The sequence below is a fragment of the Ailuropoda melanoleuca genome, chromosome 5, assembly GCF_002007445.2.
Source record: "Ailuropoda melanoleuca isolate Jingjing chromosome 5, ASM200744v2, whole genome shotgun sequence".
NCBI classification, from domain to species: domain Eukaryota; kingdom Metazoa; phylum Chordata; class Mammalia; order Carnivora; family Ursidae; genus Ailuropoda; species Ailuropoda melanoleuca.
The window spans coordinates 57,394,960-57,412,461 of record NC_048222.1 but is presented as its reverse complement, the minus strand read 5'-3'; the positions used below and the strand labels follow the sequence as shown (position 1 = coordinate 57,412,461).

General features: G+C 42.4%; 1 protein-coding gene across 2 annotated transcripts in view; it reads left to right on the top strand.

Annotated features, from left to right (window-relative positions):
* SLC12A1 (solute carrier family 12 member 1) overlaps window positions 1–298 on the top strand; it is an 82,704-nt gene extending 82,406 nt beyond the window's left edge. For both annotated transcript variants that reach the window (XM_002917549.3, XM_002917551.3), the window contains exon 26: window positions 163–298. In XM_002917549.3, the coding sequence (XP_002917595.1) occupies window positions 163–298 (136 nt within the window). The remainder of the gene's footprint in view (window positions 1–162) is intronic.
* The last annotated feature ends 17,204 nt before the right edge of the window (window positions 299–17,502 follow it).

Below are 17,502 nucleotides of genomic sequence, written 5' to 3'. Positions count from 1 at the left end.
ACATCAGTTGAATACCTATATTCGAAATAATTTCAGTGCTTTCACGTGTGGGAGGAGGGTTACCAAAGTTTCAGGCCACTGGTTATGAAATAGCTCAGATGACTAGTGATGTTACTGCCTGTAGTAATTGTCACTTTTAAAATTTTTCTTCCATGCTGTCAGGAGCCTTCCAGTGGCAAGAAAAGGATCTATATCAGATTGGTTGTACATGGCTTGGTTGGAAATCCTCACGAAGAACCTCCCTCCTGTTTTACTAGTTAGAGGAAACCACAAAAATGTCCTGACGTTTTACTCTTAATACAAGAAAGATTAGAACACGTCTTAACTTAACATATGAATAATTAAGGAACATGGTCTAGTGCTTTGTGTTGTAAATCTGATCTATGGTTATGCAAACCTCTGAGACAGTCGTACTGGATTCCATATAAACTATGTCATTATTATTTTTTTATTAGTTACTGGGGGCTATTTTTTTTTCTATCAGCTTAAGACAATGCCACCCCCAGAAAAAACATCTTTATTGTTGCTGTTGTTGTTGATAAACAAGGAAATTAAGGAAACCATGCTGGCTTCTCCTGAAAACCACGAACTTGATTGTAAGCTTCTCCAGGCAACCCTAATCTTGTGTTCGCTGCTAGATCTCAGGAGAGGCCGCAGCCCCACAGCAGGTGCTCATTAAATGCTTATTGACAGGCTGGTAGAGTAACCGTAGGTGGTTATCAAAGAGAAAGACCGGCTAGGCAGAACCGCGATTATGCTTGGCCTTCTGAGAGCCTTATACGTACAAAGAAGATTTGAAAATCAATAACTGAAAACTTTAAGAAGTACTTGAGTCTACAAAATGTTTAAAGCAGTGACCTAAATAAGGTTATTTAATGTAACACAGCATATATACTTAGAGTGACCTGAGCGAACGTTGATAACATAGGGCTTCGATTTGCTGCTGACTGAAGACTACGTCAGCTGGATTAGAAGGCCACAATATTCCAGTTAGATGAACTAGATTCCATTTTTAACACATAAACTTTGTTTTGCCTGCTAAATATTTTGAAATCTCCATCATAGTATTACTTTGAATATTTGTTTCTAATGAAGTGGTTAGCACAGATGAGATTCTCTTAGATATCTAATTGAAAACCAAATACCACAAATTTTCAAGCCATTACAAAGAAATATATCCTGAATCATATACTTAGTTACTCTATATACTGATTGTATGGATTGAAAGGAATAATTAAAATGTGAAGGGAGAAACTGACAAAATTACAAAATTGTGTGTTGTATAGAACATACAAGTATTGATTTTTTTTTCATTTTTGTTAATATTCCTATAATACTTAATCACGTTGAAAAACCAACAAATTTCTTTTCTGATGGATGACTTGATTTTTTTTTTCTTAACATGTTTTGACTGTTTATTCTAACTGATAAAATACAAGGGAAACAATGAACCTGAAATAAAAGCACTGAAATTTGTTTGCTTCGGCCCAGGTCATGTTTTTACCTTTAAGTTAGTAAGATCACAGTGCAATGGCATATCAGATGTGAGCATTAAAAATTCAATCAGTTGCCTCGTGTGACGCTTGTCTAAAACTGGCAATCAAGATTCGGAATTCCAGGGGCGCCTGGGTGGCACAGCGGTTAAGCGTCTGCCTTCGGCTCAGGGCATGATCCCGGTGTTATGGGATCGAGCCCCACATCGGGCTCCTGTGCTGGGAGCCTGCTTCTTCCTCTCCCACTCCCTCTGCTTGTGTTGCCTCTCTCGCTGGCTGTCTCTATCTCTGTCAAATAAATAAATAAAATCTTTAAAAAAAAAAAGATTCGGAATTCCAAGCCCAACTCAGCTCAGGAGGATGACAAGGGAGGAAAGGGGAAACGGTCCGTAAAACTTAAGCAGCAGGCTAGCCTCTCCCCAAATCCCGAACCATGTGCCTCCCTGAGCCCCAGATTAAACCACCTCTCTTGAGCCCTATATACCTGAAATCCAAAGACTAGACTAGATGTGGTCCCGGTGACCAGGGGAAGGAACACCCAGCTTCATCCAGACCTGACAATTCTCGGAAACTTCAGAGGGTCTCCGGGAAAGGTGGGAAGTCATAGGACTTCTGTACTAGGAAAGTCTGGCTCTTGTATCCTTGAGAGGCTGTCATACACTGAGTTCCTTGGGAAACAGACTCTGAAAGAGCATTTAACACGGAGCATGTTTATTAAGGAGCGCCTTTGGGATCAATACCTGTGCAAGGGAGGGAGGGGAAGGAAGCAGGAAGGGAGAAGGAAAAGGTAAGCAGTGACATGGGCCCAAGGACAGCCTCAGCAGACCGCACAGGGAGCTCTGGAGAGAAAGGTCCTTCAGAGTAGTCCCAAGCAGGGCTGGGAAGGGCTAGCCTCTATACTCCGGCATCCATCCATCACTGGATTGTGCTGCCCAGGAGGGGGTGTGCCCTTGGGTGAGGCAGAGCTCTGCAGCGGAGGCATCCCCGGGGGGCCTGAGAGCTGAAGTCTGCCTGCTGATCGCACTCCCAGCTGCTGGGGCAATGAGTCCTTCATTAAACAGGGTCTGGTGGGACATCACCATGCCTGCCACAGCGGTCATAGAAAGTAGTGGTCTAAAATAAAACAAGACAAAAATACCCCAAAAAACCAAAAATCTTGGACTGGCCTGAGTTCAAATTTTAGTCTCACCATCTATTAGTGGTTTGACCCTAAACTAGTTATTTAATTTCCTGCAGGCTAATGGCAAGAGAGTGACTGAAGTGATGTATGTCCCTAGGTTCTGGGTTAACGAGGGAGTGGTACATGGCCGGAGAGAAGAGGGACAGGTGGCAGTAGGGACTGGCGGTTTTGAGGTCCAGAGCAGCTGTAACTGGAAACAGGTTAGGGTCACAGGAAATTGAATGGTTGGAGGCTGTGGTCAGACGTCAGCAGATTCTTGTAGCCCTCGGTGTTCTGCCCTTGTCCCTTGCTTCACCCAACTCAACTAAGCCAACCACTCATCACCTCAGTGTCTACCCTCAGCTTTCAGAGCAGGATGGAGAAAGATGCGCGATCATGTGCGTTGGTGTCAAACTTTCTCTGCCCTCTCGGTTTGTTTCCATTTCCCATCAGCATCCCTTCTACTTCCTCACATTGACTTCTCAAAATCTCCAGCACTTTTTCAGTTGATTACCCTGCCACTATCCCTACAACATATCCATGTACAATAGACATAAAGCTTTCTTATCAAAATAAGACCATCCTGAGAGCATTGTCTTATAAGTTCTCTTAATACCCAATTCTAGAAATCTTTACTTGGAAGCTTTAAAAAAAAAGTGTGGATTCTTGGGACCCATTGCCCTGCTAAATTAGAATCTGGGAGAGGGACCAATGATCTGCAAGGCTTCGGAAACCTGCTCTAGGCAGTCTCTGCTATTCCTGTGACCTGACTGTCACCATAGGCTGATGTCCCTCAAATTTACATTTCTCACCCACATCTCCCCAGGCTCTCAGATCCAAATAGTCAACTATTGATGCTCACAGTGTTTCTCTTTGTAAGTCCTACAGATGCAGGAAGACCAGACTTCTGTTCAAAAAGAAAAAAAATAGCACCCAAAACACACAACTAGAACAAAGGCTTGCTGCATTGTCTATCAGCTCCCCCCTGAAATGACCAAAGAAACATAAAAATAGGAAAGACCTACACCATAGTAGGAAACTAAGGAAGGATGCCATCCGTATGGTAACATTTTTAAAAAAACAATCAAGCCATAGTTTACTTGGGACCAGATTAAAGGAAGCTACCAAAGGTCAGCTTGCAACCAATAGTCCAGAGAAGAAAAATCACCAGGAGACCCTGAAAGATTTCCACCAACCTCCGCCCACAGTTGCATCTGGAGATGAGAAGCTGGAGGTAGGACAGAGAATAGCACCGAGTGGGATCTGTTTTGCTGGATACAGAGAGTATTCAGAAAAGACTACCCAGAGGGCCCCCCCCACCAGCACTTGAAGTCATGGCTATTGTCATGCGGCATCTCATGAATGCCCTTGAAAGCTACCAGAAAGATGCCTGCTTGCCATGGAGGCTGAGCCAAAGAGAAAAATCAACTTTCAGTCCACAACTTCTCCTAACGCAAAGAAGAAAATGCACAGAGGTGGACAATCCTGGCCCTTGATCTCTGTCCTCTGGTCTCTGTTCTCAGCTGCTGGGTTACGAACCTGGCAACTATAAGGTGCTATCAAGCAGGCCTCTGGCTCAGATGAAATAGGAAGGTTGTCACAGTAACCGGGTAGTGTGGTAGAGGTCCCTGCGGCCAGCACAAGTCCCGCCACATCTGCTTGTCATCAGCACGGTTTAAAAGACTCAGTGCCTCCTGGGGTCCTTGCTGACTGGGTATTGCTGCCAGGGTCACCTAGACATGTATTTCTAGTGCTTTCTTCTGCAGAGATTTAGGGACACGCTGACATAAGGATGAGATCTGTCTGGGCTCCACAAGAGGAGAAGAGGAGAAATTTCTCTTTGGGTGTGACTCACTTTAGCACTACTCTGTCCCAACTGCTGACAGATCATGACACCCCCATCAGTGGCAGGAACGGCCCAGAAGTCAGCCCCTTGCTCCAGCCCCAGCATGTGGCCCAGGGGCTCTTCCAGAGGCCCCAGCTCTCCCACACCCCAGCAGCCCGTCACCAGGTGCAGTCTCCTCTCCGCAGCGAGCCGTGGCCAATCTTACTTACCTCTTTTAGGATTTCTGATGTTGAAACAATGATCTCAACCTTCCTTTTTGGGCAGAAAAAGTGTTTTCAAAAATATACAAGATTCCTTCTCATCTATGACACCATCCTAAACACACCATTATTTTAGTTTCTACTAAGGAAGAAAAATCTCTTATATATTAATTATTATATATTAATTGAGATACCTTTTTAAGGCTTATCTAAGTACAGAATTTTAAATCATATGCCATTCTTATGCATATAAAAATAAAGGAAATAGAAGTAAAATAAGTTTGGTTCCACTTCAGGGTCCTACTCTTTTATTCATCTTTCCACTCAGAGTTGATGTCCCCATTTTTCCACATCACAAGACTTCAGTGCCACCAGGAGAGCCAGCAATGCAGTTCTTACAAGGGAAAACCAATAGACACTATTTTGTTATGGCATTAATATTTTGGATAACTATAAGTCTAAGTGTGATTTTTTTAAAAAATAAATGTGTCTTCTAATGGAATTTAAAACATGTGTAAATTTTAATACATAAAGAGCACAGCAACTGGGAAAAATCTACAAGAGAAAAGTCAAAATTCTCATTAGAAAAGAGAAATCATGTCATAGGATTATATACTAGAATAGAAGATCACACATACAAGAAATAAACAGAAACCGTAAATGTGTTTATCTTTCTTAATAAAGACTCTCAGAGGCGCCTGGGTGGCACAGCGGTTAATCGTCTGCCTTCAGCTCAGGGCGTGATCCCAGCGTTATGGGATTGAGCCCCACATCAGGCTCCTCCGCTATGAGCCTGCTTCTTCCTCCCGCTCCCCCTGCTTGTGTTCCCTCTCTCGCTGGCTGTCTCTCTCTCTGTGTCAAATAAATAAATAAAATCTTTAAAAAAAAAAAAGACTCAAATTTAATGAAAATAAAATCAACCTCTATTCAATCTGCCAGCACCATATTCTAAATTATCTATCAAAGAGGCTAAAAACAAAAGAATAAACAAAACTATACAGAAACATTTTTTTAATGATTTTTTATTATATTATGTTAGTCACCATACAGTACATCCCCGGCTTCTGATGTAAAGCTCAATGATTCATTATATACAGAAACATTTAAACAAGAAAGTAGAGTTGGCAATATTATTCAAAGTTTAAGACTAAAAGAATTAGGAAGAAAAAGAGAGTATCATTTTACATTTCCAAAAAATATGTAGCCACAAGATAGCTATAATAATAATGGAGCTTTATGTAAATAAATAGCTTAACACTGACATAAATAATATAAGAATTGTTGGAAACAGAATGGAAGGAGGAAGATGGCGGAGGAGTAGGGGACCCCTTTTTCAGCTGGTCCCCTGAGATGAGCTGAATAGGTACCAGACCAGCAGGAATATCCACGGAATCAGCCTGAGACGCAGGAAGATACATCTGCATCTCTACAAATGAACATCTCCAGCGCTGAGTATCGAGGTACGAAGCGGGGAGCCGTGAAACCGCGCACAGATATCGGAAGCTAAACAGAAGGGGGAGGGAGCCGCCGTGTCAGGGCGCCGGGAAGCGGTAGCCACCTGCAAGGGGGAGCGGACAGACCGCGGACCCGCACGCTTGAGACAGCAGGCTGAGAAGGGAGCTCCGGGAGCGCACGCGGGACGGCTGGCGGTTGGCGGGCCACCTGCACGGGGGAGCAGGCGGACTCGCGGACGGCACCCGCGAGACAACAGACTTAGAACGCGAGCTCCAGGAGCGCGCGCGCAGGGCGGCTGGCGGGCCACCTGCACCGGGGAGCGGGCGGACCGCGGACCCGCACTCTGGAAACGGCAGACTGAGTCCGTGAGCCGGGAGCGTGCACCACCAAGCATCTCACGGAGCTCCGGAGCTCCGGTGTGCTCACTGGATCGAGGCTGAGACCGGGAGCTCCGGGAGCGTCCGCGGGGCGGCTGGCGGCTGGAGGGCCACCTGCACGGGGGAGCAGGCGGACTCGCGGTCAGCACCCGTGAGACACCAGACTGAGACGGGGAGCTCCGGGAGCCCGCGCGGGGCGGCTGGCGGCGGGCGGGGTTGGAAACACAAAGGACAGAGACGTGCCGGCCCTGGAAGTGAGGGCTGGGACGCCGGGTGTGGGGCGCACAGCCCGGGATGCTGCAGGGTTGAGCAGCACCAACAGAAACAGAGTTAAAGTGGCCAGAACATCAGTGGAGAACGATCCGCGATCCCTCTGTTCTGAGACAGAGGCTGAATTTCAGCCGCTGCTGCTCTCTCAGAAGAGGCATAGCAAACCGCCAGGGAAAGCCGCCAGAGAACAAAAGCCCGGAAATACCGGCTCACAGGGTGCCCATCCCCATCCCCCCTCGCAAGGGACACAGAGACTCTACCCAAACAGGGTTTTCTGAGTACCGGCAGGCAGGCCCCTCCCCCAGAAGGCAGGCTGAAAAATCAAGAAGCCCACAACCCGGAGCGCCTGAGTGGCGCAGTCACCAAGCACCTGTCTTCGGATTAGGGTGTGTTTACAACGTTCCGGAAAGGAGTCCCTCATCGGGCTTCTCCACCGGGAACCTGCTTCTTCCTCTCCCACTCCTCTGCTTGGGTTCCCTTTCTTGCTGACTGTCTCTCTCTCTCTCAAATAAATAAATAAACTCTTTAAGGAAGAAGCCCACATCCCTAAGATCTCTATAAAACAAGGGCGCACGGCCTGGGTCCCAGTCAACACTTGGGCTCTGGACAACCCTGCAATCTCTCTTCATCAGAATGACGAGAAGGAGAAGTCCCCCCCAGCAAAGAAAAGATAATGAGTCTGTGGCCTCTGCCACAGAATTGGCCTCGGCCACAGAATTAATACATATGGATGTATCCCAATTATCAGAAATGGAATTCAGAGCAACAATGGTCAAGATGATGAGTAAACTTGAAAAAAGCATCAGAGAAAGCGTTGCTGAGAATATAGAATCCCTAAGGGCAGAAATGAGAGCGAATCTGACAGAAATTAAAAATTCTATGGGCCAAATACAGTCAAAACTAGAGGCTCTGACGGCCAGGGTCACCGAGGCAGAGGAACGCGTTAGCGAATTGGAGGATGGGTTAGTAGAAGAAAAAACGAAAATAGAAGCTGGTCTTAAAAAAATCCACGCCCACGAATGTAGATTACGGGAGATTACTGACTCTATGAAACGATCCAATGTCAGAATCATCGGCATCCCTGAAGGGGTGGAGAAAAACAGAGGTCTAGAAGAGATATTTGAACAAATTGTAGCTGAAAACTTCCCTAATCTAGCAAGGGAAACAAGCATTCGTGTCCAAGAGGCAGAGAGGACCCCATCCAAGCTCAACCAGGACAAACCTACGCCACGGCATGTCATAGTGCAATTCGCAAATATTAGATCCAAGGATACAGTATTGAAAGCGGCCAGGGCAAAGAAATTTCTCACGTACCAAGGCAAAGGTATCAGGATTACGTCAGACCTGTCTACAGAGACCTGGAATGAGAGAAAGGCTTGGGGGGGCATTTTTAAAGCTCTTTCAGAGAAAAACATGCAGCCAAGGATCCTTTATCCAGCAAAGCTGTCATTCAGAATTGATGGAGAAATAAAGACGTTCCAAAATCGCCAATCATTAACCAATTTCGTAACCACGAAACCAGCCCTACAGGAGATATTAAGGGGGGCTCTATAAAGGTAAAAAGGCCCCAAGAGTGATACAGAGCAGCAAGTCACAACCGATACAAAGACTTTAAAGAGAAATGGCATCATTAAAATCATATCTGTCAATAATCTCTATCAATCTAAATGGCTTAAACTCTCCCATAAAACGCCACAGGGTTGCAGATTGGATAAAAAGACATGACCCATCCATTTGCTGTCTACAAGAGACTCATTTTGAACCCAAAGATGCATTCAGACTTAGAGTAAGGGGATGGAGTACCATCTTCCACGCAAATGGACCTCAAAAGAAAGCTGGAGTAGCAATTCTCATATCAGATAGACTGGATTTTAAACTAGAGGCCATAGAGAGAGATACAGAAGGGCACTATATTATTCTTAAAGGAAGTATTCAACAAGTGGATATGACAATTATTAATATATATGCCCCCAACAGGGGAGCAGCAAGATACACAAGCCAACTCTTAACCAAAATAAAGAGACATATAGATAAGAACACAGTAATAGTAGGGGACCTCAACACCCCACTATCAGAAATAGACAGAACACCCTGGCAAAAACTAAGCAAAGAATCAAAGGCTTTGAATGCCATACTCGACGAGTTGGACCTCATAGATATATATAGAACACTACACCCCAGAACCAAAGAATACTCATTCTATTCAAATGCCCATGGAACATTCTCAAGAATAGATCATGCTCTGGGACACAAAACAGGTCTCAGCCAATACCAAAAGATTGAAATTATCCCCTGCATATTCTCAGACCACAACGCTCTGAAATTGGAACTCAACCACAAGGAAAAACCTGGAAGAAACTCAAACACTTGGAGGCTAAGAACCATCCTGCTCAAGAATGACTCGATAAACCAGGAAATCAAAAAACAAATTAAACAATTTATGGAGACCAACGAGAATGAATACACAACGGTCCAAAACCTATGGGATACTGCAAAGGCAGTCCTAAGGGGGAAATACATAGCCATCCAAGCCTCACTCAAAAGAATAGAAAAATCTAAAATGCAGTTTCTATATTCTCACCTCAAGAAACTGGAACAGCAACAGAGGGACAGGCCTAACCCACTGACAAGGAAGGAGTTGACCAAGATTAGAGCAGAAATCAATGAATTAGAGACCAGAACCACAGTAGAGCAGATCAACAGGACTAGAAGCTGGTTCTTTGAGAGAATCCATAAAATTGATAGACCACTGGCAAAACTTGTCCAAAAACAAAGAGAAAGGACTGAGATTATTAAAATTATGACTGAAAAGGGAGAGGTCACGACCAGCACCATTGAAATTGCAAGGATTATTAGAAACTTTTATCAACAGCTATATGCCAAAAAACTAAACAATCTGGAAGAGATGGAGGCCTTCCTGGAAACCTATAAACTACCAAGACTGAAACAGGAAGAAATAGATTTCTTAAATAGGCCAATTAACTATGAAGAAATTGAGTCAGTGATAAACAACCTTCCAAATAATAAAACTCCAGGCCCAGACGGTTTTCCTGGGGAATTCTACCAAACATTCAAAGAAGAAATAATACCTATTCTCCTAAAGCTATTTCAAAAAATAGAAACAGAAGGAAAGCTACCAAACTCATTCTATGAGGCTAATATTACCTTGATCCCCAAACCAGGCAAAGACCCCCTCAAAAAGGAGAATTACAGACCGATTTCTCTAATGAATATGGATGCCAAAATCCTCAACAAGATCCTTGCTAATAGAATCCAACAGTACATTAAAAGGATTATCCATCATGACCAAGTGGGATTCATACCTGGGATGCAAGCATGGTTCAACACTCGCAAATCAATCAATGTGATACATCATATCAACAAGAAAAGACTCAAGAACCATATGATCCTCTCAATTGATGCAGAAAAAGCATTTGACAAAATACAGCATCCTTTCCTGATTAAAACCCTTCAGAGTGTAGGAATAGAGGGTACATTTCTCAATCTCATAAAAGCCATCTATGAAAAGCCTACTGCAAGCATTATTCTCAATGGGGAAAAGCTGGAAGCCTTTCCCTTAAGATCAGGAACACGACAAGGATGCCCACTCTCGCCACTATTATTCAACATAGTACTAGAAGTCCTTGCAACAGCAATCAGAAGACAAAAAGGGATCAAAGGTATCCAAATCGGCAAAGAAGAAGTCAAACTGTCTCTCTTTGCAGATGACATGATACTCTATATGGAAAACCCAAAGGAATCCACTCCCAAACTATTAGAAGTTATAGAACAATTCAGTAAGGTGGCAGGATACAAAATCAATGCCCAGAAATCAGTTGCATTTCTATACACGAATAACGAGACTGAAGAAAGAGAAATTAGGGAATCCATCCCATTTACAATAACACCAAAAACCATGCGTTACCTTGGAATTAACTTAACCAGAGACGTAAAGGACCTATATGCTAGAAACTATAGATCACTTTTGAAAGATATTGAGGAAGACATAAAAAGATGGAAAAATATTCCATGCTCATGGATTGGAAGAATTAACATAGTTAAAATGTCCATACTACCCAGAGCAATCTACACTTTCAATGCTATCCCGATCAAAATACCGAGGACATTTTTCAAAGAACTGGAACAAATAGTCCTTAAATTTGTATGGAACCAGAAAAGGCCCCGAATCTCCAAGGAACTGTTGAAAAGGAAAAACAAAGCTGGGGGCATCACAATGCCGGATTTCGAGCTGTACTACAAAGCTGTGATCACAAAGACAGCATGGTACTGGCACAAAAACAGACACATCGACCAATGGAACAGAATAGAGAACCCAGAAATGGACCCTCGGCTCTTTGGGCAACTAATCTTTGATAAAGCAGGAAAAAACATCCGGTGGAAAAAAGACAGTCTCTTCAATAAATGGTGCTGGGAAAATTGGACAGCTACATGCAAAAGAATGAAACTTGACCACTCTCTCACACCATACACAAAAATAAACTCCAAATGGATGAAAGACCTCAATGTGAGACAGGAATCCATCAAAATTCTAGAGGAGAACATAGGCAACAACTTCTATGACATCGGCCAGAGCAACCTTTTTCACGACACATCTCCAAAGGCAAGAGAAATAAAAGATAAAATGAACTTATGGGACTTTATCAGGATAAAGAGCTTCTGCACAGCCAAGGAAACAGTCAAAAAAACTAAGAGACAGCCCACGGAATGGGAGAATATATTTGCAAAGGACACCACAGATAAAGGACTGGTATCCAAGATCTACAAAGAACTTCTCAAACTCAATACACGAGAAACAAATAAACAAATCATAAAATGGGCAGAAGATATGAACAGACACTTTTCCAATGAAGACATACAAATGGCTAACAGACACATGAAAAAATGTTCAAAATCATTAGCCATCAGGGAAATTCAAATCAAAACCACACTGAGATACCACCTTACGCCAGTTAGAATGGCAAAGATAGACAAGGCAAGAAACAACAATTGTTGGAGAGGATGTGGAGAAAGGGGATCCCTCCTACATTGTTGGTGGGAATGCAAGTTGGTACAGCCACTCTGGAAAACAGTGTGGAGGTCCCTTAAAAAGTTAAAAATTGAACTACCCTATGACCCAGCCATTGCACTACTGGGTGTTTACCCCAAAGATACAGACGTAGTAAAGAGAAGGGCCATATGCACCCCAATGTTCATAGCTGCATTGTCCACAATAGCCAAATCATGGAAGGAGCCGAGATGCCCTTCAACAGATGACTGGATTAAGAAGCTGTGGTCCATATATACAATGGAATATTACTCAGCTATCAGAAAGAACGAATTCTCAACATTTGCTGCAACATGGACGGCACTGGAGGAGATAATGCTAAGTGAAATAAGTCAAGCAGAGAAAGACAATTATCATATGATTTCTCTCATCTATGGAACATAAGAACTAGGAGGATCGGTAGGGGAAGAAAGGGATAAAGAAAAGGGGGGTAATCAGGAAGGGGGAATGAAACATGAGAGACTATGGACTATGAGAAACAAACTGAGGGCCTCAGAGGGGAGGGGGATGGGGGAATGGGATAAACTGGTGATGGGTAGTAAGGAGGGCATGTATTGCATGGTGCACTGAGTGTTATACGCAACTAATGAATCATCGAAATTTACATCGGAATCCGGGGATGTACTGTATGGTGACTAACATAATAAAAAATCATTAAAAAAAAAAAAAGAATTGTTGGAAACAAAAAGAGAAAGTCACAGAAAGTCAATTTTCTTGGGAAACAGTTCACCTATATCATAACCTTTGACAGACCAAGGATAGGAGAATTCAAACTACATTTTAAAATGGATTTAGGGGCGCCTGGGTGGCACAGCGGTTAAGCGCCTGCCTTCGGCTCAGGGCGTGATCCCGGCGTTATGGGATCGAGCCCCACATCAGGCTCCTCTGCTGTGAGCCTGCTTCTTCCTCTCCCATTCCCCCTGCTTGTGTTCCCTCTCTCGCTGGCTGTCTCTAACTCTGTCGAATAAATAAATAAAATCTTTAAAAAAAATAAAAAATAAAAAATAAAAATGGATTTAATAGGTACGATAGTACTTATGCACAGACAATACACTGCCTTTTAGAAATCTATAGGGTGTTTATAAAAACAAATTATATGTTTGATAATCAGTAAATGCCAAATACGGAAATAGTAAATAAATTTTTATCACAATCCAACTAACATTATTTACAAATATATAAACAGTGACATCAAAAACCTTACTCATTGGGAAAAGAAAATTCTTCTAAATTCAATTCAAAAAAAGAAATAATGCAATTTTAGAATATTAGCCAAAAACATTGATAATTACACATAACAAAATGTATGCTGGGAAAGTGGGACTGGAAGGCAGATTTATACCTATGAATAGATTCATTCATAAATAAGAAAAAATGAAAGTTAACATTCAACTCAAGAAGTTAGAAGCTGTGCCAAGTAACTACAGGAGAGCATGAAGAAAAAATTAAGGAAGAAAAGCAGGAGAGTAAAATCAAAAGTTCAGGGTCTGGAGTCAGAGAGAGAGGAGCTAAGTCTCAGTTTCCCTACTTAGTAGTGGAGGGAACATCACTAGCCTCCTGAATAATCCATTCTCTCATGTGTAACTTGAGGATTATTAAAAAATCTACCCTTGAGGGTTGTTGCAAAGAGAAGAGATCATGTGTATAAATAGCTGAGCGCTTGATGGTAAATACTTACCTTAGTGTTAGACGTTATTATTTTCAGAAAAGACAAAAACAGTACAGCTGATAAAGTCAAGTGCTGTTTGTTGTTATTATTGCTAAAACAAAAAAAAAAAAGAACATCGAAACATAAAAGATAAAAATGCATCCAAATTTACAAATGGGTGAGAGACTATTGGTACAACTTTGAAGAAGAATGCTCTTTAAAACTCTAGCCTGATAATTTTTTTAATTCCAGTGAAATATATCAATTTCCAGTAAAATTTACATTGTTTATGAAAATTAACATAAGACAAAATACCTGGCAAAATTTAATACTTTGGAATAAAATTCAAAGATTGTCAAATAATTAGCTGCAGAAAGGTATCAACCCAAAGGATTTTTTTCTAGGTGACACCATTTAAATTTCCGAAGAAAAGATAATTACAATCCTATTTAAGCTGTTGCAGAATGGAGCAAGATGAAAGTCTTTCTCTCCCTCAGTTATTCTGGGAAACTCTCATGAACTCAATACCAAAAGATGACAGACTGGAAAGGACAAATAACTTTCTTGTATGAATAAACATGGAAAAATCCCCCCCAAAACACTAACAACTCAATTTTATCGATATATTCAAGTAATAATTCGCCATAATCAGGAATACAGATATATCTTATGTCAGAAAATCAGTTAAATTAATCACACTTTGTGAGCATTAGCCACCATTTAATTTATGCAAAAATATTTGAATATTGAATTATTACAGCATAGAATTCCTCTAGAAGAATGCTCAGATAACTGGTAAGAGTTGACGCTAAAGAAGAAAACAAGATGAATGAAGGACAGGTGTGTGAGAGAGCGATCTAATTTTTACTATATCATACTGACTGCACAAAAATAATATTTTAAAAATGAAATCCATAATGTATGGAATTGTTGAGTCACTATCCTGTGCATCTAAAACTAATGTAATACTGTATGTGTTAACCCTACTGGAATTAAAATTTTAGAAGTGAAATCCATAAATAACTAAACTACTTGCCTGCCAGGTTGTATTTAATTAACTCATGTTGAAGTGACATATATCATGAGGGTCATACGTAACAAGCTTTAAAAAGTTTTATAAAGCACAAAAATATGTAAGGTATCATACCATCATTAGATTCTGTTGCATTTATCTGTAAGTAAGCAACAAAAACATCACTGCAAAAAATTTTTGATCCCACCTCCTACCAAGTTTAGTTTAGTTTAGTTTAGTTTGGTTTAGTTTAGTTTAGTTTAGTTTTTTTTTTAATGTGAGATCTTTTTTTTAAAAAAACTTATGATTCTCTCCTGGGTGAGAACAGTGATAGAGAAATGGTTGGCTTGGACTTACCACTCACTATAACCCTGCCGATTTTATTTACTGAAGCTCAGAAGAGGACAAGTATAATCTTAATAAATTCTTGGGTTTTATTTCCTGGACTGAATAAAACTCAGGATTGCTATTATCCATAGTAGGATGAGGTCATTATAATAAAGTGGTTAAGTTTGTATGAACCCACGCATGGTAAGTGTAGTAGGCTCTTTTACCTTTTACCTTTTATTTTATTTTTTTTTTTTATAATTAATTTTATTTTATTATATTATGTTAATCACCATACAGTACATCCCGCTTCGTACCTCGGTACTCAGCGCTGGAGATGTTCATTTGCAGAGATCCAGATGTATCGTCCTGCGTCTCAGGCTGATTCCGTGGATATTCCTGCTGATCTGGTACCTATCCAGCTCAACTCAGGGAACCGGCTGAAAAAGGTGTCCCCTACTCCTCCGCCATCTTAACCTCCCCCCAAGAATNCCCCTCTTTTTTTTTTTTTAAGATTTTATTTATTTATTCGACAGAGAGATAGAGACAGCCAGCGAGAGAGGGAACACAAGCAGGGGGAGCGGGAGAGGAAGAAGCAGGCTCATAGCAGAAGAGCCTGATGTGGGGCTCGATCCCAGAATGCCGGGATCACGCCCTGAGCTAAGGCAGATGCTTAACCGCTGTGCCACCCAGGCGCCCCTCATGCACAATTCTGATTACATGGTTTTTCAGTGTTTCCCAGCACGTTAAATGAGCAGCAAATAAACAGCAAATGTCAGCAGAGATAATGCAGCAAAACATCAAAAACACTTTTTTAAGAGGAAATACACACCTCAAAAGCATGGCAGGCTGAGGTCATTAAGTGTAGCAGACACAGACCCTCCATACCTCACGGGAGCCTGAGGACATCATCACTTGGGAGAGGACAGCCTTATGGCAGAAAAGTCAGATTTTGTTCCACGTACTCTGGTTGAGACAGTTAGAATAGGTGCACTGCATCCTCAGAAAAATTCTCCTTCATATAGTTGGTGTCAGGGGATGGCTAAGCTTCAGTTATCTGGAAAATTAATTTACATGGAATGACTGCGGTGAAGCAGAATGCATGGCACTCTGGCATAAGACTTAAAGGGTGTATTTTCAGGTTGGGTAGCTCAAGCTTGGGAATGTGGAAAGGGAACTCAGAGCTTGAGGCCAAGATCCAGGTTATGAATGTCATTGCTTCAGAGAAGGTGAGAGCAATGACATCTGGGGCAAAGAGCCTTTGCTTGCTTTCTCAGCCCCGATGACCTCTCAGCAGAGGGCTGTTTGGGGCCAAAGCTAAACACTTGACTTATTGGAGAAAGACATGCCAAGCTGTGGGCCCAACTATAGAGCCCTGGGGGCCAAAGCATGGGCCTCTATTCTGATGCAGCCCTTTCCCCAAACTGGTGGCTTTCCTGAGCTTCTGAATACAGTTCACCTGCTCTTCTGGATGCCCAGGAAGTCAAGAAAAGGAGTTATTTCAACAGACGGACTTTGCTCTTACTATTTCCAAAGCCATTATATACTTGGATTTTCTAATTCTCCTATTGTACTTGTCTCCCAACAAAGGAGAGGTAGAAACATTCTCAGGGAAGGTGGGAGGTTCAGGGAAGAAAGCAATGACAGGTCTCGAAAGGTGTGCAACTAGTCAGCCACTAAGGCAGTGCATTGGACAGAGATGACCGCCAGTTCCATAATTTCCTAATGCTCACAGGAACATTTATGAAATGAATTCTCTTTTGAAAAAGTATTACTTCTGCATTTTGGACTTAATTTGTCCCAAACCGAGCTCTTGACCTTCCTTCCCAAAGCTGCTCATTTAGCACTCTTCCAGATCTCAATAAATGGCAACCCCATCCTTGCCATGAATCTTGGTTTTATCGTTGACTTCTCTCTCTCACCTCACATCAGACCCACTTTCAGAATATACCCAGAATCTAGCCACTTCTCACCATCATCACTGTGACCTCCCTGATCCATGCTACCACTGTCCTTTCTCCCCTGGATCACTGAGCAGCCTCCTAGAGGGTCTTCCTGCATCAGGTCTTGATCATTTTCTGTCTCATTCCGCATAGCAGCCCAAGTAATCTTGTTAAATGAAAGAGAGTATGTCACTCCTCTTATCAAAATCTTCCAGTGGCTTCCCATTTCACTCCGTGGAAAAGCCACAGTCCGTACAGAAGCTTACGAGGCCCTACAACTGCACGCTGCTCCCCACTCCTGTAATCTCATCGCCTACAACTGTAAGACCCTCTGTCACTGTCTTTGGACCACACCGGCCATCTTACAGGTGAGTTTATGCCTCAGGATCTGAGTGTTTGCTGTGCCCCTTGCCTGGAATGCCCTTCTTCAGGATATCACTCCCTGTAAGTGTGGTTAAGGCCCCCCTCCCCCCACCAACTCCACACCTGGCGCATAGTATATTCTCACTGAGGCCTTTCCTGGTCACTCTTTTATAAATCACAAGCCTACATTCCACATCTTACTCTCCCGCTTTACTTTTCTCCTTAATACTCAGAACTGTTTATTTCAACCACTTCTACTTACTGTCAGACTTATTTTTGTCTGTTCTGTTCCCTGCCGTATCCCCAAAGTCTAGACCAGCTCTGCACATGAAACACATTCAACA